The sequence below is a fragment of the Aplosporella prunicola genome (assembly GCF_010093885.1).
Source record: "Aplosporella prunicola CBS 121167 unplaced genomic scaffold K452scaffold_9, whole genome shotgun sequence".
Lineage (NCBI taxonomy): Eukaryota > Fungi > Ascomycota > Dothideomycetes > Botryosphaeriales > Aplosporellaceae > Aplosporella > Aplosporella prunicola.
In genome coordinates, this window is record NW_022983537.1 from 820,565 (window position 1) to 846,406 (window position 25,842).

Consider the following 25,842-nt stretch of genomic DNA (forward strand, 5'->3'; position numbering starts at 1 on the left):
TGGTCAAGGTGAGACAACGCCGTCGTTTGAGATCCCGTAGCATCGTCCACTGAGAATGTTAGCCTGCCAAGTGAAGGCAAGTTTCGATATGGAATATTAAGAGAATCCGAAGAGAGACTTCGCGGGCCGAACAGTCTAGAGCATGGAGATGGGGTCCAGACTCGTGCCAGTACGGTACTGGAACATGGCGAGGTTGACCCTGCAACAATGTCAGAACGCTCTCAAAGCAAACAAACGGGGACCTTCAATACTCACATCTTGCCCAGTTTCATGCCCACGTCCGTAAGCTCTCCGGCCCTCTTGAAGCGGAATTTTCCGAGCCACTTCGTCATCCATTCGAGCTCAGACTTGTCGCGAGCGTCGTATGGAAAGCACATGAGGACCTTGCCGATCACACGGGTACCGCCATTGTTGAGATTGGAACCGGCACCGACGAACTGGTAGCCTCCACGAAGGTTGTAGTCCGCATCTAGAAGGTAGAGCAGCTTGTCCATCAGACAACTACCGACTTTAGATTTGAAGAAGTCATGGTGGACGAATACTTCAGCCTGGGCCGTGTAGCGGTACATGCTGTTGATACCCTCGTAGTCGTCTGCCAAAGCAAATCCCAGGATCCGGTCCTGGCCCCGGCCACCTCTCCTTTTTCCCTTAGCACATGCTACAATGAAAGGCAGATTGGCGTTGGTAACTTCAGACAGGCGGTTAGCGATGTCAGCATGGCTCCTTTCAGACATTTCCGAAGAGTGGATGGAGTTCGCGATGTGCCAATTCCAGATATCCTTGATTTGGACAGTATCCGCGGGGAAAGCCAAACGGAGGTAGATGCTGAACTCTGGCTTCAGCTCCTCCTCGGCAGGTTGGTAGGCCGGGATGCTGGCGGCTACGGCAGCATGGATTCGCGCTTCTTGCTGGCGCTTCTTCTCCCTAGCTTCCTTCCTCTTCGCAATTTGTGCGTTCTTTTTCTTGCATGCCTCTTCAGCCCCCTTATCTTCGAGGTAGTGTCCCTCGTTGACGTTCTCTATCTTTGCTTCGGGGACTTCAAGAGGTGTGATTTGACTTGAGACTGGAGAAATGTAGGTAATCCACCATGCCTTGCTGTCAGAATCGACAAGGTCGGAACGGACGTGGTTGTGCCACCATTCTTGAAGTGAGAGCCCTTCAACCTTGATGGAGGCCCAGATACGTGGAGCCATCTCGGCGTTGACCTCAGCAGTGAAGTCCTTTTCCTCGGCGATGTCAATTGTTGCGCCCTTGTCGATTGCCTCATTTACCCATCTGAACACTTCTTCCTCGAAGTTGCGGTGCCTGTAGCTGCGACGCTGCTCCCAGTCAATGGGACCCGGAAGCCACTGGCCTTCCCAGTCAACAAGCTTCTTGACATCATGATCAGGGCTGTTGTTGGGGTTGGAATCGTAGGATTTCTCCGAAAAACTTGAGTTCCAGCCGCCTTTCGTGTCCTTTGCCTGCTTTCGTCGATTCTTTTCCATCTCCCTGATCTCCTTGTTGCTTATCCAATTTGAGTTACGTTTTTCCTGGTTAGTGTTGGTTGGCTTCCTTCCATTACGACGACCAGTTGGTGCGTTAGCCGTATTCCAAGACATTGCCACTGGCTCGTTGTCAAGCATAGTACCCTCGTGGTTCGGAGCTTGGTGGGTATCTTGCTTGAAAGAATCCAGATTGGACTTGTCATTTTCTTGGCCATGCTCTAAGTGAATGGTGGTGCTGGCATATGGTCAACTTAAGCCAGCGCTTAAGTAGAATGCTAGTGTGTACTTACGGCTGAGTGGGTTGAGTACCCATAGTATGGTTGGTCTCACTGGACCCGGGTTGCCTGCAAAACAGTCAGTGATGTGTCGGTAAGGTGAGTCCATTTACTTGCTCTGGGTGAGCCCATTTTCCCTTGGTAGCTATAAATGCGCCAGATTGCTCCGTGTTGTTCGGGTTAGAAGCGTGTTGGTTGACAGAAGGACTGGCGGAAGGGGTGAAGTCAACGGTCGAAGATTGCTGAGGCGTTGCTGACTGAGGTTTGCGAGCGGCAGACTTTCTTAGGTGTGGTGGGATGTAAGGCGTGTTGCGTTGAGGCCTAGATGAAGCGTTTCCGTCCTCCATTGCTTGACGAGTATGCCTTCCTTTGGAGTCTTGGTTGATGTTGGTCGAAGGAAGTTCAAGCCGCGGTGTTGTTTGGGACGTCGTGGGGGGTTGCAACTTAAACAGGCAAGCACGTGCCTCAAGTGAATCAGTCGGTAGCGAAGCAGCAAGTGACTAGGCTAGGTGCAGGCCCCGTCGGATGACTGCGAGGGTGCGCCACGAAGCCCTTGGCTTTTGTTCCGTCTCGAACAGGACTGACGGTGACAATATTTTGCTTGGCACACTGGAGGGATCTCAGAAAGAGAAATTCAATCACCAAGACCTTCTGTGGAGTGTTTGTAGTCGGTATCGGCACTGCTGTTTGCTGACAAAGTGGCAATGGCGTCGCAGTCCATATGCCCTTTCACAGTATCTGGGAGAGGTAGCCTTAACTGAGCACGGAAACAATTTAGCTGCCCCTAAGGCGTACTTTCACAGATGGGTTGGCGGAATGTGCGTGGAGATGAAAGTGTCACTTGTGTCGGAGGGCTCTTTCCTGAATGCGAAGGCTCAATTGTAACTAGGTACCTACCTACAGAGGTAATTTATTCATCGGTACCAGGTTCTACCGTCGAGGGTATGATTCAGAGTTATAAGGCTTGAAAAAAGATATTCTGAGTTATTAAGATTGGAAAGCACCTACACGAAGGAAGACACAAGGGAGTTGCGCGAGAAATAATAGGTAACACGCCGAGCTAATGCAGACTAAGGACACTTGCATGTCAACGCGACGATGACCAAAAATCCATGTCATGAATGCAACCGCACCCACAAGCCGTATAACGGTTATTACTGACGACCGTTTGGTGTTTGGACGTTGGCGTTAGAAAGCGGTATAGCGGTTGCCGAAACGAGCCGCCCGCCCGGATCTGCCTGTCCTCTCTCTCATCGCGCGACCCCAGACATTGCTTTGGCGCAAGTCAAAAATCGCGTCAAAAATCGCGTCAAATTTCAAGATGTTGTCAATTCTGCGCAAGGCTCGGCTGAAGGATAAGGAAATGCGCATCCTAATGCTGTGAGTTGACAAACAGACCTGCCGCGCGCCCGCTGACAGCTGTACAGAGGCCTAGATAATGCCGGCAAAACGACCATAGTGAAAAAGATCATGAACGAGGACGTCAACAGCGTCAGCCCCACGCTGGGGTTCATCATCAAGACGATCGACTATGACGGGTGAGTTGCAGTCTCTACCTAACCCCGTGCGGGCGCCTGGTCTGACGCGCCAGGTACAAACTCAATATCTGTAAGGGCTTGTTTCTTCCCCTCGTGCTTGGGCATGCGCTCAACGGCTACCAGGGGACGTAGGCGGGCAGAAGACGCTGCGTACGTACTGGAAGAACTATTTCGAGAAGACGGACACGCTTATCTGGGTGGTGGATGCGACGGACCGCGAGCGCATCGACGACTGCCGCAGGGAATTGAAGGGGCTGCTCCTCGAAGAGGCAAGTACCGGGTTGGCATTTGCAGGCGCGCGGCTGACAGGATCGACAGCGGCTCATGGGGGCAAGCCTGTTGGTGTTCAAGAACAAGAGCGACGTTCCTGGGGCAATGAGCGACGACGAGATACGCCAGGTGGGTTTGTTCGGCGGCCCGAGAGCGCAGCCACTGACAACGCAACAAGGGGCTCGAACTGGAGGCCATCACGACGCACAAGTGGACGATCAAGGCGTGTAGCGCAATGACAGGGCTGAACCTCGAGGAAGGGCTGGCATGGGTGATTCAGGACGCCAGGGAGCGGCTGTTCCTGTTCTGAGAGGGCGGCAGCAAGGAAAGGAAGCGTAGGGAAGCGGGCGGGCGAGGATCGGGGCTAGCGCGACCATCAATCAAACAAGGCTCACACACCGCACCGGCAGCGTTTGGGTGTTGGCATCTTTGCGTCGAGGGCAAATGCCAGCAAAGACGCCGGGCGGTCGGGCGCCAGCTCGATCCACCGCGTGAATAATAGTAATGTGATTTGCAGCGTGTCGGGCGGCCGATGAAGCAGCGGGCGTTTATCTACCTACCACCTCTCTCAGTCGCCCACCAACATCGCCGCGGCCGGCTGGTGGAACAAGAACCGCCCGCCCATCATGGCCGACTCACACGAGGAGGCCCCGCCCGTCCAGCAGGACCCAATCAGTCCGAGCACCTTTGTGGAACACATCCGCGAGCTTGGCCAGAAGCGCGACAAGGAGGACGCAGAGCGCTATCGATTGTTGGAGGAGCAGATTCTGCAAGGCCGCGCCGAGCGCGCTGCGCGGAGAGCTGGTACACTGATGTTTGTGTTTTGGTCGCGCGTCCTCTCGCTGCTAACGCCCGTCCTCGACAGAGCGCCATCGGTCCTTGTCGCCCGCAAAGAGCTCGGTCGCCGGCTCGCCCGCGCCCATTGACACGCCCACCGCTTCGCACGAAAAGCCTCTCGCGTCGCCCATCACCATGGACGCCTCGCACCAGGACGCGCTGAGCCGCCTAACCGGCTCCTCGTCGCCCGCCGACCCTCCGACGCCCTCCCGCTCAGGCACCCTCTCGTGGCAGCAGCGCCGCCCAACCTCGTCTAGCGGCCGCCGGCCTCTCAGCGCCTACGCCGCCGAAAACATTGTCGCACGCTCCCCGCGCCGAGGCGCAACCCCCGATCCTCCTCAAGACGAGAACGACAACCCCTCGAGATCCCACTTTGCCCAATCCCTCGCCTCCAAAGACCCCGCCTGGTTCAGGCAGACTGCCGATCGCGGCATTGGCTCGCCCGCCAACAGACGGAGCCACGAAGACGCTTCTTCCGAAGTAGACTCGGCCGTTGGCAGGAGACAGCTGCCGGGCATGCGCGATTCCACTGCCACCACCGAGGGCGCGTCCAGCCCGCCCACCGAGAGCGTCCGCTCCGATTCGCCGTCAAGAGGCAGCTCCGTCCGCAACAGTGCCCGATTGAGCACGCGTCTCTCCCGAGACACGTCCGTCTCTGGCTTCAGCAACCCAGACGCCGCCAAAACCCTGCTCCCGACTCTCGAGTCTCAAAAATTCCGCCCGCCTGGCTCCGAGATCAGCTCCTCTACAGACGACAATGAGGGCACAGGCTCTCCTCGCCCATTGGCCATGTCTCCAGCACAGGGACGCGTTGCGGCAGACCGGTCACCGTCGCCGACAAAGGGGATGGGTGGATTTGTGCAAAGCGCCATGATGAAGCGTTCGGATAGCGTCAACAAGAGGTGGAGCACTCACGGCGCCCCCATCCTTACCAGGAATACCTCTACAGCCAGCAGTACTAGTGGACTCGGAATCATGGGTTCGAGCAGCTTGCCGAAGTTGGAGGCGATACCCAGCGGCCATGGCGAATACCCTTCGCGGCCTAGCTCAAGCAACAGCAACCGCACCGTGATACAAAATGTTGTCGAGAAGCATGACCCTCCCGCCAGCGAAGGCTTCCCTAGGCCCACGCTCTCTATGCGTCGTCACAGCAGGGGAAAATCGTTGAGCTCATTTGCATACCCTGGAATGGACGACACGAATTCGCCTGACGCGTCGAGTCCCACCAAGCGTTGGAGTCGCAGCCCAACCAAGTCAAGTTGGCTGGAGAGCGCTCTTTTGGCGAAGCCCGAGTCGCCGAAGCCCAGACCGCCGCCACAGCAGCCCAGCTGGATGGCGGAGATCAGCAAAGTGAAGGCGCAAAGACAAAGCGTCGATCTGTCCAAAATACCAGACCTCCCGAAGCCATCCTCTCCAGCGGCACCTATCAGCCCAGCTGCTCGGTTCCGCGGGAAGTCGATATCACGGGGATCTGCAGGCAGCCCTGTAGCGCAATCGCCTGATGCGGATCCAAGTCCGACCGAGAAAATTACCGAGCCGGAGCAACCTCAAGCTCCTGAAGCGGGAGAGACTACCGCAACGTCACCCAACACCAAGACTGCACGCCTGCCATCTCCTACGGCGGCGACCATGGAGGACCCTGTTCCAAGCCCTACTCTGAACAGCCCGGCGGACACGTCCGAGAAGCCGGCCGTTGCCCTCAAGTCGCCCGGCCTAAGGCAGACAGGCGGGCCGAAGAGCCCTACCGTGTCGGCTAAGCCCGAGACGGCTCCCAAACTCGACTTTAGATCGCAACTCAGGTCTCGCCAATCTCCCTCTCCTGCTGCTGAGCCGCCCAAGAAAGATGCCCCGGTGGAGGACTTCCGAACTCATCTCAAGACCCGCCAGGCCCGTGCTCCCACCACGTCCACCGCCCCCGCTGACTCTCCCAAGACCAGCTCCCCTGCGGACCAGAGCTTGGAGTTTCAGAATGTCTTTGGAAAGCTGAAGAGAACGCAAACCGACAAGTTTGTCGCCCCTGACACGCTAAAGGACAACATCCTGCGTGGCAAGGGAGGCCTGACCAAGACAGATGGCCCGCAGAAGAGCGAGCGACGTGATGAACTGCGCGACAGCCTGGTCAAGCAGAGGCAATCCATTCAGATGAAGGCCCAAGAGACGGGTGTTCACAGCAGGACCGGCTCTCGCGCTTCTCCCGAAGATGCCGCTCCAGAGGCACTATCAAAACGTCTCAATCTGGGCCGGACGGGAAGTGTTTCTACCCCCCCATCTTCAAGCCCAAGCAATGAGTCACCAATTCCTGAAGCTCTCGCATTAAGCAAGAGCCTAAGGGAGAGGAAGCAATCAGTAGCCAACGCCAAGCTGTCTCCCAGCGAAGAGAAGCCGGCGGAGACTGCAAGTGAAGAGGTCGAAAAGAAGGAAGAGGACCCAAAGGAAGAGGACCCAAAAGAGGAGCACCCAAATGAGGAGCACCCAAAAGTGATCACCCCGGTGGAGTCGCCTAAAGAGGCGACCCCAAAACAAGAAGAGCCGCAGGTGGAGGCTCTGAAAAATGAAGATGTGAAGGAGGAGGTCCCAAAGGAGGAGACCTCAGACGAATTGCCTAAAGAGGAGGCGCCTAAGGAGGAAGAATTGCCCAAGGAAGAAGCCAAAATAGAGGAAGCCTCAAAGGCCGAGCCACCGAAAGTGCAAGCGAGGGTCGCTGGCCTTTCCGAAAAGCTTGCCAATCGGTTTCCTCCCGCTGCCAAGCCGTCGGAACTGAAGCATGGCGCGAAGCCTTCTTGGAGCAAGGAGTCCGGTACGCCGGTAGAGGAGCCGAAAAGGGCCCCTGGCAAGCTTGCCGACCGATTTCCTGCGTTGAAGTCACCCACTCCGCCAATCGAGGAGCCGAAGAAATCCCCTGTTACTACGGGCAAGCTCGCTGATCGGTTCCCTGCTTTGAAGTCGCCCACTCCGCCCGCTGAGGACGTGAAGAGGACACCTAGCCCTTCGAACAAGCTTGCTGATCGGTTTCCTGCATTGAAGTCGCCCACGCCGCCCGCAGAGGAGCAGAACAGGGCACCTAGCCCTTCGAACAAACTCGCTGACCGGTTTCCTGCACTGAAGTCACCCACGCCGCCCGCAGAGGAACAGAACAGGGCCCCTAGCCCTTCTAACAAGTTTGCCGATCGGTTTCCTGCACGTAAGGAACCCGCTGCGCCAGCAGAGGAGCCGAAAAGGGTCCCTAGCCCTCCAAACAAGCTCGCCGATCGGTTCCCTGGATTGAAGTCGACTGAGACGAAGCATCAGCCAAAGTCATCACTGAGTGAGAAGGAACCAGAGGCGCCTGTCGGAAAATTGGCCAACAGAGGCTCTGGACCTGGCAAGCTCGCTGACCGATTCAACCCCGCTTTGGCTGGAATTCTGGCCCGTGGACCACCTATGGCAAACGGCGCTCCTGGCTCTCGCGAATCTGGTGGTTCTGGCGCGTCTGGTCCTACGGCTTCTCCTGAGGAGCCCAAGGGTCCGGCCAAGGAGCTTACTCACATTACCAAGGGCCGTGCCCGTGGACCCAAGAGACGGGCTCCCAAGGGCAAGACTGACTCTGGTATTGCGACACCCGAGGAGGCCCCTGCCAAGACTGAGTCCACGCATGTCAGGAAAGCCTCGGTCCCTGTGCCGACGGTGCCCCTTGTCAAGCCGAAGGATGTTCTTCCTAGCTCCCGCCCGACTTCTTTGAGCAAGCCGAACGATGATCTTCCTGGATCCCGCCCAACGTCTTTGAGCAAGCCAAAGGATGATCTTCCTGGCTCGCGCCCGACCTCTTTGAGCAGCAAGCCGAAAGTTGATATTCCTAGCTCCCGTCCGACTTCCTTGAACAAGCCTGCTGCTGCTCCAGAGCCCGCTGCCACGGAGCCCGCTGCCCCGGAGCCCGCTGCCACGGAGCCCGCTGCCAAGGAGCCCGCCGCGGACTCGCCTAAGCTTGAGCAGAAGCAGAAGCCTGTTGTGGCAGCCAAGTCGGCAGAGGTTACGCGAAGAGTTTCTGCAAAGCTTGATTCGCCGGCTACGCCTACTGAGCCGCCGGTTCCGACGAAGTCGCCTGAGCTTACGAGAAGGATCTCGGAGAAGTTCGAGTCTCGAACTGCTTCTCCCTCTAGTGTGCCAACCGAGTCGCCGCAGGTTTCTAAGAGGACATCGGCAACTTCCATGAGGGCTTCAGTCAGCTCTAAGAGAGCCTCGGAAATCTCTAAGAGGGATTCAACTGACAGCTCCAAGAGAACCTCAGGTATCTCTAAGAGTGGTTCAGACAGCTCCAAGAGGGCTTCGGACAGATTGAGCACGCCCACAACCCCGACCGAACCCCCGGTTCCAGCGAAATCGCCCGATCTTATCAGGAGAATCTCAGGAAAGCTTGATTCTACTCCTGCTGAGCCTAGCCCTCCAGTCAAATCCCCAGAGCTTGCAAAGAGGTTTTCTGGAGAGAAGAAGGAGGTTGAGCAAAAGAAGGAGATTGAGGAGAAGAAGGAGGAGCAGAAGAAGGATGCCGAACAAACTCCCTCTGCTGCTCCGAAGCCGCTTTTTGCTGAGCGCATGCGTCAATTCCAGCAGAATCAGCAACAATCAAGCCCCAAGACGCCCATTGAATCACCGAAGCCCTTGAAGCCTATGCCTAAGCCGTCAGCAATTGTAGAGGAGAAGGATTTGCCAGCCAAGCCGAATGATGGACTTCCGTCTGTCAAGAACGCCGCTGCCGGTTGGGGCCGACAGAGTACTGAGTCTACTGCTTCCAAGACGAAATCTCCTATCAAGTTGCCTACCAGGAAGGATGAGCAGGAAGCTATGGAAAATGCCGGCCTTGTGCGCTCGGAGCCCCCCAAAGGTCCTGTTGGCTTGGGTATTGGCCTTGAGGATGCCAGCAACCGTTTGCAGAGCAAGATCGAGGAAAAGCAGGAACCGTCTGTCCCAGAAATTGCCGAGCCTACCCCGCCAACGAAGTCTCGCCCGGTTTCCAAGCCACTTCCTTCTCCTCCACTCAGCGCTGGCCTCCCGCCAAAGCCGCCGAAGAAGCCTGATTCCATGTCACCCCCGCTGCCGCAGATTAAGCAGGAGTCGCCGATTCCTCACACATCCGAGGCTGGCCGCATGTTTGGAGACTTCTTTGACGAGTTGCCCGTCACGACTAGCCAGCTGGACATTGATACCAACGCTGTACTGACTGCTCAGCCGCTGAGCCACGAGAAGATCAAGACTGTGCGCAAGCAAGTGGAAGAAATTACTGGAGATGGAAAACTCTCGCCTGTCCCAAGCCAAGAGGAGCATATCCTGTACGACAACTCAATGTACCTCTGCACTCACGTCTTTGGAAGTTCCAACGGCGCCAAGACTACCGAGGTCTATCTATGGGCTGGATCGGCAGTGCCTGAGCCTATGGTCGATGACGCTCAGCTTTTTGCTCGCAAGGCAGCTCGCGACGCAGGTGGCAAGCTCATCATCATCAGACAAGGCAAGGAGACTCCCAATTTCTTCCAAGGCATCGGTGGCATTCTCATCACCAGGAAGGGCACGCGGCAAGAGCATTCCAACGAGTACATGCTTTGCGGTCGGCAGCACCTTGGAAACATTGCCTTTGACGAGGTGGAGCTGGTCCTGAGCAACCTTTGCTCGGGCTTCCCCTTCCTTGTGTCCTCTCGCACTGGCCTTCTGTCTGGCAAGATCTTCCTCTGGAAGGGCCTCGGCTGCAACGCGGAAGAGCTCGGCTGCGCTCGCTTGATCGGCATGGACCTGGGCCTAACGCCAGAGATCGAAGAGGTCGACGAGGGCAAGGAGCCCAGCGCCTTCTTGGACATATTCCCGGCGCCCGAAAACGGAATCAAGCGGATCCCGCGCAGCGCCGACCACTGGCGGCTCAAGGCCAAGTACGAAAAATACGGAGCGCGTCTGTTCCGCATCGACGAGAAACCGGCGGCTACGATGAGCAGCAGCTTCATGCAGGTGAGCTCCTTCTGGCCCGCCCTCGTGCGGCGCGTCTCCTCGAGTAGCCTTCCACCTCCAGAATCGCCAACACGGAATTCTTTCCCGCAGAGCCACAACAACGCCCTCGCCGTGCCCGACAGCCCCGAAAGAGGAGACAAGCCCAAGATGAAGGCCGATGTGACGGAGATAGCGCCGTTTGCCCAGGTGGACCTCGAGGCCGAATCAATCTACGTCCTGGACGCCTTCTTCGAGGTCTATGTGTAAGTGTCCCCACAGGTTCCGTGGATATTACAGAACGCGTTGCTAATACAGCTACAGGATTGTCGGCGCGCTTTCGCGTTCCCAGGCTCACGCCTTCAGCACGGCGCTGCTGTTCGCACAGGAGTACGGTATCCTGGCTGCATCACTCGAGGACCGGCCCTTCGTGCCCGTCAGCACGGTCGTGCTCGAGGGTGTCCCGCGCGACATGAAGGCCGTCTTCCGCCGATGGGAGGACGGGCTTCAGCCCACGGCTGCGCTGATGGCGGGCAAGCCGCGCAACGGCAAGAGCTTGCGCATTGTCGGCCTGCAGGCAGCCATTGCCGCGACTCGGGCATGAGGCTTCGCTACCTAACCTAGGTTCTCTTCGTCTTGTTTTCAAGTCCTTCGACATTGCTGGCGCGCATGGGAGTACCACACCCTTACATACATACATAATTCGACAGCATCAGCAGTAGTGTTTCCAACCGCGACGAGGATTTTCGGTACAAAAAAGACAGCATCGTCGTCGTGGAGCCACAAAAAAGCATGCGCGAATGCGTGCGTGCATCGCACATCATGGACTGGGCGTTCTGTGTTTTCTCGAGCAAGGCATCAATCATGCATCATGTTTCACTCTCATGCATCCATCTTCTTGCTTTGCTGCACTTGCTTTGCAAAAAAGCTCCTATCGGGCACGGCACGGGCGGGATGGCTGGCTGGTGGGTAGAGCGGCGGAACGGTTACTTTTTCTCTTCCCTTCATGTTTTGCTCAAACTCTTCTTTTTGCTTGATTCTTTTTTCTTGCTTCTTCTTTTTCTTTTTCTTCTTTTTCCTCTTCTTCTTTCGTGTGGTATCTTTTTTGGTGGCAATTATAAGCATGGTGTGTATGGCATAGGCGCGGTTTTTCCTTTTAGCTAGGTAGTTGCTTGCTTGCTTTGACGGGATAAGTAGCGACGTTTCTCAATCATGAGAGAGCGAATAAAGGCAGGGTCGGGCTTATATAGAGATAGGTACGTATGTACGCGTACGAATAAGAACATGGATGTTGATGCCAATTGCATGAATGGGTTCTAGAAGCATTACGTTATCTGTTGATGTGTGAGGCAAACTGGAAATCTGTCGACTACTACTATCTATCCCCTTCCCGCCTCCTTCAAGCGCCTCTGCCGCTCCTCCGCCACCGCATCCGCTTTCTCGAGCATCGTGTCCAGCTCCACGCGCACCCTCAGCTCCTTCTCCTGCAACGTGTTATACACGCGCCTGCAATCGGATGGGCCGAGCTCCTCGCGCAGCCGCTCAAACGCCAGCATGAGATACTCCTTCTTGAAAGGCAAGTGCAGTAGGCCACGGAAAAAGACCGCCTTGGCCGCAACGGCGGACTCGGGGCGAGCAGCGAGATAGGCGACGTAAGAGCGCCAAAGGGCGGCGCAGCGGCGGCCAGCGTCGCTCTCGACGGCGCGCTCGAAGGCCGCGCGCACCGCGTGCGTCGTCCCGCCCAAATGCGCGCCGCGCTGGGCTTCCGTGTGGATGCTGAAGGCCCACGTGACGATGGAGTGGGCGTCCTGCTTGAGGACGACGTCGTGCATGATGGCGCGGACGCGGTCGTCGATGCGGAAGCGCGCCTCGTTTGCCGCGTACACGGAGAGGAAGATGGTGTTGCTTGGGAAGAGGGCGATGCTCTCTTGGAGCTCGGAGCGTGTGATCGAGGGCTTGGAGAGGCGCGCGCGTTGGCTGTGATAGGTGAGGAGTTGGCATTTTGCTTGGTGCAGGGCTTCGTTGGCAGCGGAGTGGTGAAGGTTGCGCAAGGAGAGTAGAGCGTTGGTTTGTTGGAATACTGCTAGTGCCGGTGTGATGTCGCTGTCCGACTGTATGTATGCGAGTAGTGCCAGACACTCTGCGTACAGGACGCCGAGTTCTGCAACGCCTGTTGATAATGAATGATCACGGCCCTCGGTCAAGATGTTGCGGACTCGAAGCACCGTGGAAGGACTCAACCAGTCTTCTTCGTCGACAGCACATGTAGGTGGCTCGGGGACTGGTTTGGCAGCACCTATAGAGCCGATTCGGTGCCTCGCGGCAGTGAAATCATCTCCACGTAGGGCCTCCCAAATCCAGGTGCGCCATAATAATATTGACTGTTTCTGAGCGTCTTGAGGAAGTTGCGTGCTCATACCCAGTGCCATCGCAAAGACGTGGTTTGCAGCTGCACTTTTACCGGTGCGGTTCTCAATGAGAGCGTAGGCATTGTACAGTCGCAGGCTGGAAGAACGCTTCTTCAGCAGCGCTTTGGCAGTCTTCGCCACACCACCACTCGGGTTGCAGTGCCATTCGAAAGCGAGATGATATTCAGCGACGATGTCCTCTGAAGTGGCATTTGCCAAAGTCTTCAAAGCTCTTCTCAGCCACTCCTGTTGATCCGGGCTACGTTCGCCACTGAAAAACCCGCCGCCGAATAGTTCTTGGGTTGTGACAAGGTAATTGGCCATTGGAGGCTTGTAGGCTTCAAGTGTAGAAAGCCCCACAGTCTCGGTCTCAGCGGATGATGCTTCAAGGAGCAAAGTTTTAGGCGTATCCACGTAAAACCTCTCATCTCGAAGAAAAGGGTCAAGCCACCATGCTCGAGTGAGGGGGTCTGAAGTAGGAAGCGGGGGCAAGTGCCAAAAGCACAAGAACGCCTCAACAAGCATTGTAGGTGGGAATGGATCTTGTAGCAACCCTAGCTCCTCCTCGATGTCTGCGAATAGGACAACATGGAAGGGGTCGTCTTCCCCGACTTCGTCGATAGTCCTTCCTGGCCATGGGTACGAATTCATCTGCCACCTTTCCTTTTGGGCAAAATAGTCGAACATATCGCTCACTTCAAACTCATGTTCTTGCTCTGTAGATGGCTCAGGAGGGTCAGGATACTCCTCGTCAACTTTGGAAGAGACCCACCCAACAGCCCCAGGTTCACCGAGGCGCGGGCATTCACTTTCCCAGAAATCTTCAAAATCGACTAATAGCGACTGATTGTAATCGGCATCGTTTTGCAAGCCTTTCCCAGGCCTAAAGATTTGGAACTCCAGCAGTGCTTGCCATAATGCAACAGCTCGCTCTCGATAGCCGGCGTCGCTCATCATAGTCGTTAACCTCAGGAAAATGTAGAGGCGTAATATTTGCGAGTCTCTTGAATCCAGACCAGTTCCGCAGAGCATTTTCAGGCAGTCCAGAAACTTAGATCTGCATTCTTCATATTGAAATTCGGCGAGGTTCGTCTGGAGAGCATCGAGATATTTCACCCAAAGACTCGAGCTTTGTCGATTTTTCTCGAGAATTTGCTTCCAGTTCGCAAAGTACTCCTTCCTTCCTTGAACTTTGGAGCTCTCTTCCATGAGTCCAACAAGGAGACGCTCCGAATGCATAGAATTCAGCGCTTCTTGGTAGATACCCACTCTGAGGGAAGCAAGCGCTTTTTGTTCAGATGTCGTCAATTGTCGTTGCACGTCAGAAGATCCTATGCGAATCATAACTTCTTGGTGTTCGACGAAATCAAGCCATGCCTCAACATTGGTCGGTTCATCCTTCACTCTCCTTGACAACTTAGCGTTGCGTTCCTTAGCTTCGACCAGAAAATCGTGGTATAGCGCTGGATCTTCATCGCTCGCATATTCAAGGTCAGGGTCTGCAGGGTCATTGCTAGGTTTAGCTTTTCCTTCAATAGACCTGTAGTCCACATGTTCTTCTTCTGGCTCCGGCGACTCAGACCCACGCTTTCTTTTCTTACTGCCCGGTAGAGGGAGGTAGTCTAACTGCGACTCCTGGGCTAAATCTGCATCCGAAACCTTTATCAGGCGTAATGTTGGCGGCTCCCTTGCGCGTGGGCGCTTCGACAATATTTGACGGTCGAGTCTACCGCGTCGGCGATTGTCATCAATGACAACAAACCGATCATCCGACGCAAACTTGTCAATTCTAGCATCCAAAGGCAGACCTAGAACACAACCGTAACCAGTCCTACGATACGTCGGTATACTGTACTGATGAAGTTTTCCATATATCAAGTTTGCTGGGTCGCCCTTTCGATCAACGACGAAATAGTCCTTGCCTTCGTCGAACTTTGGAACCAGTGACTGGATATCACTGCGTTTTTCTGTATTCTCTTCGCTAGCATGACGTCTTGGACTTTCAGCACGATGCTGATGCTGGTGCTTGTGACGATGTTCCTCACGCCGGTCTCTGTCACGATGGCGATGTTCGCGGTCTTCGCGGTCGCTACGCCTATGGCTCCGATGGTGCGATCTTCCGTGGTCCTTGTCGCGGTCCCTGTCGCGGTCCCTTTCACGTTCTCTTTCGCGATCCTTCTCGCGACGTCCGTCGTGCTCTCTATGGCGATGACGATGACGGTTCTCGGGTTCCGAGCTAGGTTCCGGCGGTTGGGAGGCCGGGGGCTGCGCTTTTGGCTTGAAACTTGAAAACTTGGGGACGGTGGGCTTGTCAGCTTGGTCCATGGTTTATTACCTAGCACCGACAGACAGGTGCAACTTGCAATACGTACCTGGCGCTCGTCGAGGGCCAGGCGCAGAGCAACTGATGATGTCGATCGGTGGTTTATTTCGCCGATGGTGGCAGAAAAAGCTCCCGCCACACCGCCCGGGATTTTTTGAGCGCGAAGCCTGAGATCTGCCGCTGTCGCGTCTTGTACTTTGCGCGAGCGCAACACCTTCCGGACCCTCACCTTCTTTTTCCATGGACAGAGCGCTGGACCCGGGCCCCAGTTCTCTCAAGCCAACATGACATCTCTTCAGCAACAGCTCGCGGCCATTGCCGCTACGAGCACTCACCAGCTCGACCTTAAGGCCCAGAAAGCCGCGCACGGAAAGTCGCTCCTCTTCGAGGCCAAGATTGCCGCTTCCCAGGACTTCAACACCGTATACCAGATCTGCCATGAGGGCTTCCAGGAACTGTGCCTGCTGGACCCCCGGTTCGCCGCATTCGCGCAAAACCTATTCAGCGAACAGAGCAAGACGGAAGACAGGACTCAGATGACTGCCGAGGAAAACAAAGAGTTGGACGTTGTGATAGAGAGCTTCCTGGGGCTTGTATCGGCTAGGATATTGCTAAAGCCCGCTGTCAAGGCAGTCGAATGGTTGATTCGTCGGTTCCGGTGCGCGAATACTAGCCCTCATATGTTTCTTGTTTGAAAGCTAATCATTTTGGCGCAACAGCATCCACGAGTACAACACCGAGTTTACCATCCTTACGTTCCTGCCATATCACAGTACTCCCGTATTTCTTACGCTACTCTCGATTTTGCCTCGCAAAATTTCGCCGACCTACCGTTTCCTGTACCCGTATATGACTTCGCTGGCCAACCCACCCCGCCAGGTCATCGTCTATACCGCTACACATTTCCCGGCATTCTTCTCCGCGCTCAATTTCTACGTGCTCAAAGTCACCAAGGCCCACCACCAGTCGCCTGCTCTCCTCTCTTTCTGGGCTAGCGTGGCAACTCAAGCCGTAGATGGTTCGCTCGATGAGGCCAAATCCGGCCGACTTAGCATTCAGCGCCAGCGAGAGGAAGAGCTTCTCCTGCGGGTTTTGCCGGTCATCAACGAAGCGCTTTCCCTTAAGAACGCACCGGAGCTCAAACTGGGCTGTTATATGATCATGACAGTCATGGCGACCAAGGCGTCATTGGAGGACAAGGTGCTCAACAGTTTAATGGAGGCTATCACTTCGAGTTGGTCTGTGGAGACGCTGGACGGTGCGCTCGTTTCTCTCGCGATTTTGGCACAAGAGCGGCAAGGCGCAAAGCTGCCCAAGGCTGTTGTCAAGAGCCTGCTGAAACTGGAGAAGTTGGCCGACCGGATACTGGGACTTTCGCAGCAATGTCGTGTCGACAGGCTGGCTTTTGGCTGCGTGTTGGCAATCCTGGAAAGGTTTACCAAGTCGGCAAACTCGGATATCACGGCATGGTTGGATGTCGTAGAGGAGACTCTGCAAGCTCAAATCTACGACGACCTTCAAACGTCGGTTATCGTCAAGTCGCTCCTGGTTACTGTTCAGAGAATGGAACAGGGTTCCGACGTCACTCCTGAGCAACGTAACCAACTGGCTGATTCCATCGTGAGGCTTAACCAATCGCCTGCTTTTGGACCAACAATCAGCAGGATCATCGAAGAGCAAGGTATGGATGTTGAGACATTGGAGATGCAACTTAAGACTGTCTTGCGGCCAGCGATATCGGAATCTAAGCCGGAGGACTCTGAGGACGTTGAGATGGAGGACTCATTGCCGGCGTTGCCCGAGGCCGTAGATGATGTTTTATCCTCTCTGCCCTCGAAGGCAGACGAGGCTTCCTTCCTTAACTCAAACCAGTCGAAGGTATTCGATACTCTCTCAGCGGCCTTCTTGCGATGCATGTCCTCGCCGGACAATTTAGAGAAGTTTTCCCAGGTCTCTTTGTTTGCAGAGGACGAGACTCTGTATCCCACTTTCCTTGCCCGGTTCTGGTGTGGTTCATATCCTGCTCTGGCCCGAAGCGCCGCTCTTCGTTTACTTGCCCGCTGGCTCACAGCCCACAAAGATGCGAACTCGGATTTCCAGGCATTTATCCCTTATGTCGTCAGCGCTCTCTCGGACAGCTCGGCGGGTGTTCGTAAGGCTGCTGCGGAGTGCGCTGCAGCTCTTACCCGCATTTCGACCAAGGAAACTTCTAAAAAGGGCAGCAAGACGCCTGTTTGGGCGAAGGAATCGCTTTATGGCAGTTCTACGAAGTACGTGAAGTGGCTTTCCACTGAGGATGCGTCCAAGGTTCTCTCGAATGCCGTTATGCCTACGCTGGAGGAGTGCTCTATGGATTCTAGCCACATTAAACACGTTTTCCAGACGGCCATGGATGATCGCGCTCACAAGCACGCAGGTGCTCCGGCGCACGGCCCAGAGTTCAAGGCTTCCCTCCGAACGGCGACCTGCGCATTTGTTGCCAGCCATGCTGCAAACACGCCTCTTTTGACTGTCAGGTTACAGTTGCTCTCCTTCTTCGATCAGGTAGGCAAAACCGGCTCGAGCTCTCGCGTTCAGATCTTGCTTCCAGCAGTTGAGAACTGGCTCTCGCTCCCTAAGGATGAAGCCGATTCTCTCTGTGCAGTTGAATCACTTGATCTCGCCGAAGTCGACCGGGCGCACCTCAGAGCAATTGGCTCTCGTGACGCCGAGGGCGTGCAGCTTCTTCAGAAGGTCATTGACGGTAAGTTGGGTCTCGAGCGACTCAACGTTCAAGATGCCGCTTTCAACCGCCTGCGCACCATCTGGTCTGCACTGAAACTGGGTATAAGACAAGAAGCGGCTGAGTTCCTTCTGGGATTCGCTTTGGAGTCTTCTGAGGACGCCATCGTTCGCCGCCGCCAGGAGAATGCTCTGGAGACTCTCCGGACTGTTGAGCTACCCACCGAAGTGCTTGTCTCCTTCCTCGAGGGCGTCCCCAAGGCCATGTCACTGCCAGAGAACCCGCCGGCTGCCAAGCGTAGACGGACTAGCAAAGCTGAAATGGCTCGTTTCGATGCGCGTGACACAGAGGAAACTACCAAGGCTCTGGAGAAGTTGACTCTTGTGCTGGAACTGATTGAAAGCTCGTCTCCTGAGAACCACCCCCAGCTTCTGCCTGGCCTGTTCCATGTCCTTGGCGAACTTCAACACTACAAGATTCAGACCAGCTCCAGCTTGGTCTACCTCCAGAGTCTTGTCATCAGCTCGCTGCTGTCCATTGTTGACCAGATGAAGTCTACTGGCGCCACCATCGATCAGTCTGCCATTCGTGCTGATCTCCTTGTTGACTGTGTCCGTCACACCTCCAACCCTCAGGTCCAAAACTCCGCTCTGCTCCTCATTTCGAGCCTGGCGACGTGCGTGCCCGATGTTGTTCTTCACAGCGTCATGCCCATCTTCACGTTCATGGGTTCCTCCATCCTGCGCCAGAGCGACGATTACTCCGCCCACGTCATTGACCAGACGGTTTCGCGCGTGGTCCCGCCACTCGCCGCATCTTTGAGGAAGCGCAAGCGGGACCTTGTTCTTGGTGTCGCTGAGCTTCTGCTCAGCTTCACTGCTGCGTATGAACACATTCCCCTGCATCGCCGTCTAGGCCTCTTCGGACAGCTTGCGAAGACGCTCGGGCCCAATGACTCGCTTTTCGCCATCGTTTCGATGCTCCTCGAGAAGTACCCTACCGACAGGAACGTCCGCCGGTTTGCCGTGGAGTTAATGAGGATGTTTGATCCCACCACTAACCTCAAGGCAGCCAAACGGTACCTCGAGCTTGTTGAGGATGCTCTGAAGCCGAAGCGTACTGTGTCTGAAGTCCTGTTTGGCCTGAACGAGAAGGATGCCGACCAGATCCAGAGCGCCGCTGTCAACCTTCTTGATGCCCTCTCTGAGCTGCTTCGTGATGCGCAGCTGCACAACAGAGTCATCAGAGTCTTGAGAGATGAGAGCGACGCTGCTGCTGACGTGCGGGGTGTTTTCACTCAGCTCTTGGAGAAGACCATCTCCATGTCGCAGCAGTTCAAGGAGCAAGAGTCTCTGCGTGATGCCTGCGGACAAGTGCTGTCTAGCCTCCTTCGTCTGCTGCCTACTGCAGAGCTTGTCAAGTCTGCTGACACTCTGCTCGGCAACTCTAGCGACGATGTCCGTCGGACTGCTCTCAAGGCCGTCGAAGCCGCCGCCATCAATGTCAAGCAGAGCGATGTGTCAGCCAGGACTGCCCTGCTTGAGTTCTTGCCCCGTATCACCTTCGTCATCCAGAAGTTGCCGGACGTCAGCCTCAAGCACACGGCCGTGGCCTGCATCGACCAAATCTCCGAGAAGTTCGGCAAGAAGGACACCTCTGCCGTGGCCTCTGCCGCTGAAATTGTCGCCGGGCCCCAGGCTCTTGGCAGCAATGAGGACCGTCTCCGCATCATTTCGCTGCTCTGCCTTGCGTCCACTGTTGAGATCTTGCAGGATGACTTCATTCCTATCATCCCAAAGGTGTTGCCGATTGCTTTCCAGTACCTCGGAGAGAGCATTGCTGCTGGCGGCAAGAAGCAAGCCCTGCACAACGCCGTCTACTCGCTCCTTTGCTCTCTTATCGAGCGCATTCCGTTCATGTTCTCTGGCAAGTACCTCGACTCGGCGCTGCAGCTTTCGCACAAGTCGGCCGTTGCGGACCTCGGCGACGAAGCGGACGAGAACCGCGCGCAGTTCTACACGCTCGCGGCTCGCCAAATCGACGCAAAGGACGTCTTTGGCGCGGTCGAGCGCAACTGGGACTCGGCTGTCCAGGCAGGCTACCCGGCGCCCAAGGAGCATCTGGAGATGCTCAACACGGCCCTGGAGTCGAGGCCGAAGGCGGTCGTGGTCAAGAACACGCAGACACTCTTCGGCTTCTTCTTCAAGGCGTTCGACCTGCGGCGCACGCGGGCGGGCGCGAGCGAGGCAGAGGAAGAAGAAGAAGAGAAGGCGGAGTTGGACGCGCTCGAGGCGCAAATCAACAACGTGGCGCTGATCATGACGATGAAGCTGAACGACGCGTCGTTCCGGCCGTTCTTTGTGCGGCTGGTCGAGTGGGCGGCGGCGGGCCTGCCCAAGAGGGATAGCGAGGGCCGCATGCTGCGCGCGACGAGCCTGTTCGTCTTCCTCGGCGCTTTCTTCGACAAGCTCAAGTCCATCGTCACGGGCTACTCGAGCTACGTGCTGGAGCTGGCGGCCGAGGTGCTGGGCCGCACGCCGCAGCCGGGCGATATCAAGCAGGAGACGCTGCTGGGCGCGGTGCTGGGCGCGCTGACGAGTAGCTTCGAGCACGACGAGGACGGTAAGCTTTCCCCCTTTCCTTTTCCTTTCCCTCTCTTTCATCACACCACACCACACCACACAACACAAGACGCACGCAGACAGCTAACCAACTCGCCACGCACAGACTTCTGGCAGTCGCCCAGCCACTTCTCAGCCATCAGCACACCCCTGCTGACGCAACTCACGCACCCCTCCCCCGCCCTCGTCGCCAACGCCATCATCCCCGCGCTAACAGCGCTCGCCGGCGCCGCCGCCTCCCCCGACCACCACAAAGCGCTGAACGCGGGCGTGCTGCGGCACATGCGCGCCGCGAGCGCGGGCACGCGGCTGGCGGCTGTGCGCGCGCAGCAAGCGCTCACGGACGCCCTCGGCGAGGACTGGTTGGCGCTGCTGCCGGAGATGCTGCCGTTTATTAGCGAGGCGCAGGAGGATGATGATGAGGGGGTTGAGGGGGAGACGTTGAGGTGGATTAGGCGGATTGAGGAGGTGTTGGGCGAGAGCTTGGAGGGGATGTTGCAGTAGGTGGGTGGTTTGGGCGGGGGTGCGTGGTTAGTTGGGGTGGGGGTAAAAAGTTGGAGTGGGGTGGCGTTCGTAGATCTCGTTATATTTACTCTTTGCCAATTGCTTCGTTATACATTTTGTCTATCGTCATTGTCATTGTCGTTTGTTCAATCACTCATCCAATCACTCAACTAAAGCGTCTGTTCTGTTCATACGTATGTACCTATGTATCATTGCTGTCTAACGTAGGAAGGAAGGTACAGATAGTCCTGCATAGGTCGTCGAAGGTATCGTAGAATCGTAAACTCAGGCTCCGTTACCGCGGCCTGGAAAAGGAATGGCGTGGGTGGGACAGTAAGTGAAGTAGGTAGGTCGTGTCTCATCGTCATCGTCATCGTCTTCGTCTTCGTCTTCGTCTTCGGTAGCATACTCTCACTCGCTCTCTCAATCGTTCGCTCACTCGCTTGCTCATGCTCGCTCGCTCACTCACTCACTCACTCACCCGTATACAGCATGTTGCAGAAGAGCCTTCGGACACCGTCTCTGCTACTCACACTCGACACGCTGGATACCGCATCCGCGCCCACAACACCAACGACAATACTCATCACTCTCCCCTTCCCCACTACCCACTGCCCACCACCCGCAGCGCCTAGAGTTCCTTCTTCCAAAAGTGCTCCGGCGCATGACTCGTCTCATAATCGACATGAACATAGCAGCGCTCGACATCAGGCAGACTCTCGAGCTTCGTCTGCAGCGCCTCCGCCACATCATGCGTCGCGCGCAACGAGGCCTCGGGATCCATGACGATATCGACCTCGACAATGAGTCTGGGGCCGCTATGCCAGGCGCGCACCGTGTCGATGGCGCGCACCGCCCCCGCGTCGTGCGTCATGCTGATGTACGTGATCAGCTGCAGCATGTCCGTGTCGGCGGCGACGCCGATCAGAAGCTGGAACTCGCGGTACGCGGTCGAGAGCCAGAGGGTGGCCACGAGGGTGGAGATGACGATGGCGCCCGCGGGGTCGATCCACCATTTCAGCTTGGCGCCGCCCACCGAGGTCAGGATGCCGAAGCCGTTGATGAGCAGGTCGTTGCGGTGGTCTTCCCATAGGATGCGGACTTGGCTGTATTTGTTGCGCAGCGCCCAGCAGTACAGGAAGAGGACGGCTTTGGTCGCGAAGGCCGCGCACACGGCCACCACCGACGGGATGTGTAGACCGCGGGGGTCGTCGGGCGTGCCGGCTGCGAGTTCGCGGCAGGCCATGACGATGATGATGAGCGAGACGGCCGTCATGAGGAAGCAGAAGACGATATTGCCGGCTGTTTCGATGCGGGCTTTGCCTGAGGGGAACTTGCGGGGATCGACGCGGTTGACGGCGCGATTGCACAGCAGCAGGGTGAGGTTGCTAAGGGGGTCGAAGACGGCGTCGGCCATGGTCGTGAACAGGGACAGCGAGCCCGAGGACGCGGCGCCGTAGAGCTGGAGGATGGCGAGCGCGACGTTGGCCGCAAACGAGCCGCGCACGGCAATCTTGACGCGTAGGTTGTCCTCGCCCTCCTCGTGCTTGGCCTCGCGCACATGCTCATCCACCGGCTTGAGCAGGCGCTCGATGTTCTCGTTCTGGCGCTCGTAAAACGCCTCGAGCTTGCGGGCGCGCCGCCCCTCGCGCGTCACCAGCTGCGCCGCGCTGCCTCCGCAGAGCGCGTCGGCACCCCCCGCCCGCTTGCGCCCCACGTTCGCGCGCATCCGCTGCATGTCGCCGGGCGTCTTGAGGCAGCCGCGCAGGTTGTACGGGTCCGTTTCACAGGTGTAGGCGGGCGGCGTCTGGCGCTCGACGTCGCTGGCGTTGGCCGAGGCGCTGCTGTACCGCCCCGCGGCGTGGCGGGCAATGGGGTCGTGGGCGTCGGGGCCGCCGGGCGGGGGCGTCACGGGCTCGAAGGCGGTGCTGGTGCCGGCGCCCGCCTTGTTGGTCGTCGTCGTCGTCGTGTCGGGTGCGCCCGGATGGGCCATGGGGGTTAGGGCGATGAAGTCGGGCCCGGACGGGCGGGCGTCGTTTCCGTGAACCGCATCGCTTCCGGCCGAGGATGCCATGGCGGGTGAGGATTGATAGGTATTGATGGCGATGATGAGACGATGGATTTGCGCGATGAGGAGAGGTTGAGACGGCTGAGGTTTGAAGCAATAGACAGCTGGCCGTCTGCGGAATCAAGAATCGCCGCGCGCGCACGGGAAAAATCCATAGCCTGTGGCGGTGCATTATCTACTCGAGTATGGGCGAGTGGCGGTGTCAAACTATCACTCACCGCCCGCCGGCAGAACGAGTCGCGTCCCGAAACTTTTTGGTTTTCGCAACAATTATTCACTCGCAATTCACCACCACCCACCATGGCGCCCCGCGACCTCGACGACGACTTTGTCCTCACCATCTCCGACCACGAGGACAATGTCCCCGACTACGACGCCGACGACGCCGACGCCGACGCCCCCGCTCCCACCAATGCCAAGAAGCGCAAGCGCAATGAGCCCGCCGCCGACGACGTGAGCAGCAAGAAGAAGGGCAAGAAGAGCAAGAAGCAGAAGAAGGAGCCTGAGCCCGAGCCTGAGCCCGAGGAGGACGACGACGACGCCGAGAGGAATTGGGCCGCCGACGGCGAGGACGACGGCGCCATGAACTCGGACTTTGAGTTCCAGATTGGCGATGGCGATGCGGGCGTCGTCGACGACTTTGACGGCTGGGGCCTTGGCTCCAAGAACGACGAGGTCAAGAAGGGCGGCGACAAGAAGCCCGTCGACATTGACGAGATTATTGCGCGCAGGCGCCAGCAGCAGAAGGAGGAGAAGAAGGCTGCTGGGGAGGAGAGCGACGAGGAGGAGGAAGAGGATGTCGAGGGCGGTGCCGAGTTTGCTGGCCTGGATGACGAGGAGCTCCTGGCCGAGGACGGCTTCGGCATGGGCGCCCAGGACGCGGACGAGTCTGGCGACGAAGCGGACGAAGGCTCCGACGAGGGATCGGACGAGGAGGACGACTCTGAGAAGGACGAGTCGGAGGACGAAGAGGACGAGGAGGCCGCAAAGCCCGTCGCGCACCCCGACGACGTCGACTCTGGGTCCTCGGACGACGAGGAAGAAGAGGACCCCGTCGAGGCCGAGCGGAAAAAGGCCTTCTTCGCGCCCGAGGAAAACCTCGACGGCCACAAGGCCCCCGCGGTCAAGGGCACCGGCTCGTTCCAGGGCATGTCGCTGTCGCGGCCGATCCTGAAGGGGCTGACGTCGGTGGGCTTCACGGAGCCGACGCCGATCCAGCTGAAGACGATCCCGGTGGCGCTGCTGGGCAAGGACGTCGTCGGCGGCGCGGTGACGGGTTCGGGCAAGACGGCGGCATTCGTCATCCCCATCCTGGAGCGGCTGCTGTACCGCCCGAAGAAGGTGCCGACGACGCGCGTGGCGATTCTGATGCCGACGCGCGAGCTGGCGGTGCAGTGCTTCAACGTGGCCAAGAAGCTGGCCAGCTACACGGACATTACCTTTGCGCAGATAGTGGGCGGCTACAGCCTGCGCGAGCAGGAGCAGGTGCTCAAGACGCGGCCGGACGTGGTCATCGCGACGCCGGGCCGCTTCATCGACCACATGCGCAACTCGGCCAGCTTCGCGGTCGACACGCTGGAGATCTTGGTGCTGGACGAGGCGGACCGCATGCTGGAAGACGGGTTCGCAGACGAGCTGAACGAGATCCTCACGACGATCCCGAAGAGCAGGCAGACGATGCTGTTCTCGGCGACCATGACCGACTCGGTCGACAAGCTGATCCGCGTGGGCCTGAACCGGCCCGTCCGCCTGCTCGTCGACGCAAAAAAGGCCACCGTCTCGGGCCTGGTGCAGGAGTTTGTGCGCCTGCGCGAGGGCAAGGAGGACAAGCGCCTCGCGGTGCTCATGTATCTCTGTGAAAAGGTCTACACCGACCGCGTCATCATCTTCTTCCGCCAGAAAAAGGAGGCCCATCGCGTGCGCGTCCTGTTCGGCCTCTGCGGCATCAAGGCCGCCGAGCTACACGGCAGCATGAGCCAGGAGCAGGTAAGCCATCCACACCACACCCCACCCAAAAAAAACCCTAACTAACACCTCCCCTCCCCCAGCGCATCCAAGCCGTCGAATCCTTCCGCGCCCGCACCAGCACCCACCTCCTAGCGACGGACCTCGCCTCCCGCGGCCTCGACATCAAAGGCGTCAGCACCGTGCTCAACTACAGCGCGCCCCAAAGCCACGAAATCTACCTGCACCGCGTGGGCCGCACCGCCCGCGGCGGCGCGACCGGCCGCGCCTGCACCATCGCCGCCGAGCCGGACCGCAAAGTCGTGAAAGCAGCGGTGCGGGCCGCGCGCGCGCAGCACGCGCCTGTCGCCAGCCGGGCGGTGCCGCCCGAGGCGCTGGACGCGTGGGACGCACGCTTGCAGGCGCTGGAGGGCGAGGTGGAGGCTGTGCTGGAAGACGAGAAGCTCGAGCGCGAGCTCGGCGCTGCCGAGACGCAGGTGCGCAGGGGTGAGAATCTGGTGCGCTTTGAGGAGGAGATCAAGGCGCGGCCGAAGCGCACGTGGTTTGCGTCTGAGAGGGAGAAGGTGGCGGCCAAGGAACGGGGCGCCAGGGAGTTGAATCTGGGTGAGGGTGGGGTGGTGGGCGAGGGCGGGAAGAAGAAGAAGCTCAGTGGCAAGGAGAAGAAACGCCTCGTGGATCGCGAGGAGATGGCTGAAGGTAGGATGTGGAAGAAGGGGAAGGCGGAGCGGGCGGGGCAGGGCGCGCTGAGTAAGGCGAAGGGGAAGGGGGGGAAGAAGGGCGGGAGTGCTGCTGGTGGTGCGAAGAAGGGGGGGATGAAGGGGAAGGGTGGCCCGAGGGGTGGGGGGAAGGGGGGGAGGCGGTAGGTGTTTGTAGTAGGT

The 25,842-nt window shown here is 57.7% G+C and overlaps 7 protein-coding genes across 7 annotated transcripts; 4 read left to right on the plus strand and 3 right to left on the minus strand.

Moving 5' to 3' along the window:
* Positions 1 to 135: 135 nt before the first annotated feature.
* Positions 136 to 1,601, minus strand: K452DRAFT_357742 (uncharacterized protein; the record flags this gene model as incomplete). Its single annotated transcript, XM_033546140.1, has 2 exons — positions 136 to 199; positions 256 to 1,601. The coding sequence occupies 2 exons, from the start codon at positions 1,599 to 1,601 to the stop codon at positions 136 to 138; spliced, it is 1,410 nt and encodes a 469-aa protein (XP_033399143.1).
* Positions 1,602 to 3,038: 1,437 nt separating this feature from the next.
* K452DRAFT_286260 (uncharacterized protein) lies at positions 3,039 to 3,973 on the plus strand. Its single transcript, XM_033540265.1, has 6 exons — positions 3,039 to 3,142; positions 3,190 to 3,300; positions 3,354 to 3,370; positions 3,424 to 3,569; positions 3,619 to 3,699; positions 3,749 to 3,973. The coding sequence occupies exons 1-6, from the start codon at positions 3,084 to 3,086 to the stop codon at positions 3,878 to 3,880; spliced, it is 546 nt and encodes a 181-aa protein (XP_033399144.1). The 5' UTR covers positions 3,039 to 3,083; the 3' UTR covers positions 3,881 to 3,973.
* A 223-nt stretch (positions 3,974 to 4,196) lies between these two features.
* K452DRAFT_297171 (uncharacterized protein) lies at positions 4,197 to 10,957 on the plus strand (the record flags this gene model as incomplete). The annotated part of the gene is made up of 3 exons (XM_033541993.1): positions 4,197 to 4,374; positions 4,436 to 10,619; positions 10,678 to 10,957. 3 exons carry the CDS (start codon positions 4,197 to 4,199, stop codon positions 10,955 to 10,957), a joined length of 6,642 nt encoding a protein of 2,213 aa, XP_033399145.1.
* Positions 10,958 to 11,792: 835 nt separating this feature from the next.
* Positions 11,793 to 14,900, minus strand: K452DRAFT_214249 (uncharacterized protein; the record flags this gene model as incomplete). Its single annotated transcript, XM_033536221.1, has 1 exon — positions 11,793 to 14,900. A coding segment is annotated over one exon (3,108 nt), but the record flags the coding sequence as incomplete, so codon positions are not given.
* A 468-nt stretch (positions 14,901 to 15,368) lies between these two features.
* Positions 15,369 to 20,931, plus strand: K452DRAFT_307562 (uncharacterized protein; the record flags this gene model as incomplete). The annotated part of the gene is made up of 3 exons (XM_033543080.1): positions 15,369 to 15,742; positions 15,804 to 16,765; positions 16,817 to 20,931. 3 exons carry the CDS (start codon positions 15,369 to 15,371, stop codon positions 20,929 to 20,931), a joined length of 5,451 nt encoding a protein of 1,816 aa, XP_033399147.1.
* Positions 20,932 to 21,562: 631 nt separating this feature from the next.
* On the minus strand, positions 21,563 to 22,924 carry K452DRAFT_225449 (uncharacterized protein; the record flags this gene model as incomplete). Its single annotated transcript, XM_033536750.1, has 1 exon — positions 21,563 to 22,924. The coding sequence occupies one exon, from the start codon at positions 22,922 to 22,924 to the stop codon at positions 21,563 to 21,565; it is 1,362 nt and encodes a 453-aa protein (XP_033399148.1).
* A 353-nt stretch (positions 22,925 to 23,277) lies between these two features.
* Positions 23,278 to 25,827, plus strand: K452DRAFT_268968 (uncharacterized protein; the record flags this gene model as incomplete). The annotated part of the gene is made up of 2 exons (XM_033538917.1): positions 23,278 to 24,985; positions 25,048 to 25,827. Exons 1-2 carry the CDS (start codon positions 23,300 to 23,302, stop codon positions 25,825 to 25,827), a joined length of 2,466 nt encoding a protein of 821 aa, XP_033399149.1. The 5' UTR covers positions 23,278 to 23,299.
* Between the last annotated feature and the right edge of the window lie 15 nt (positions 25,828 to 25,842).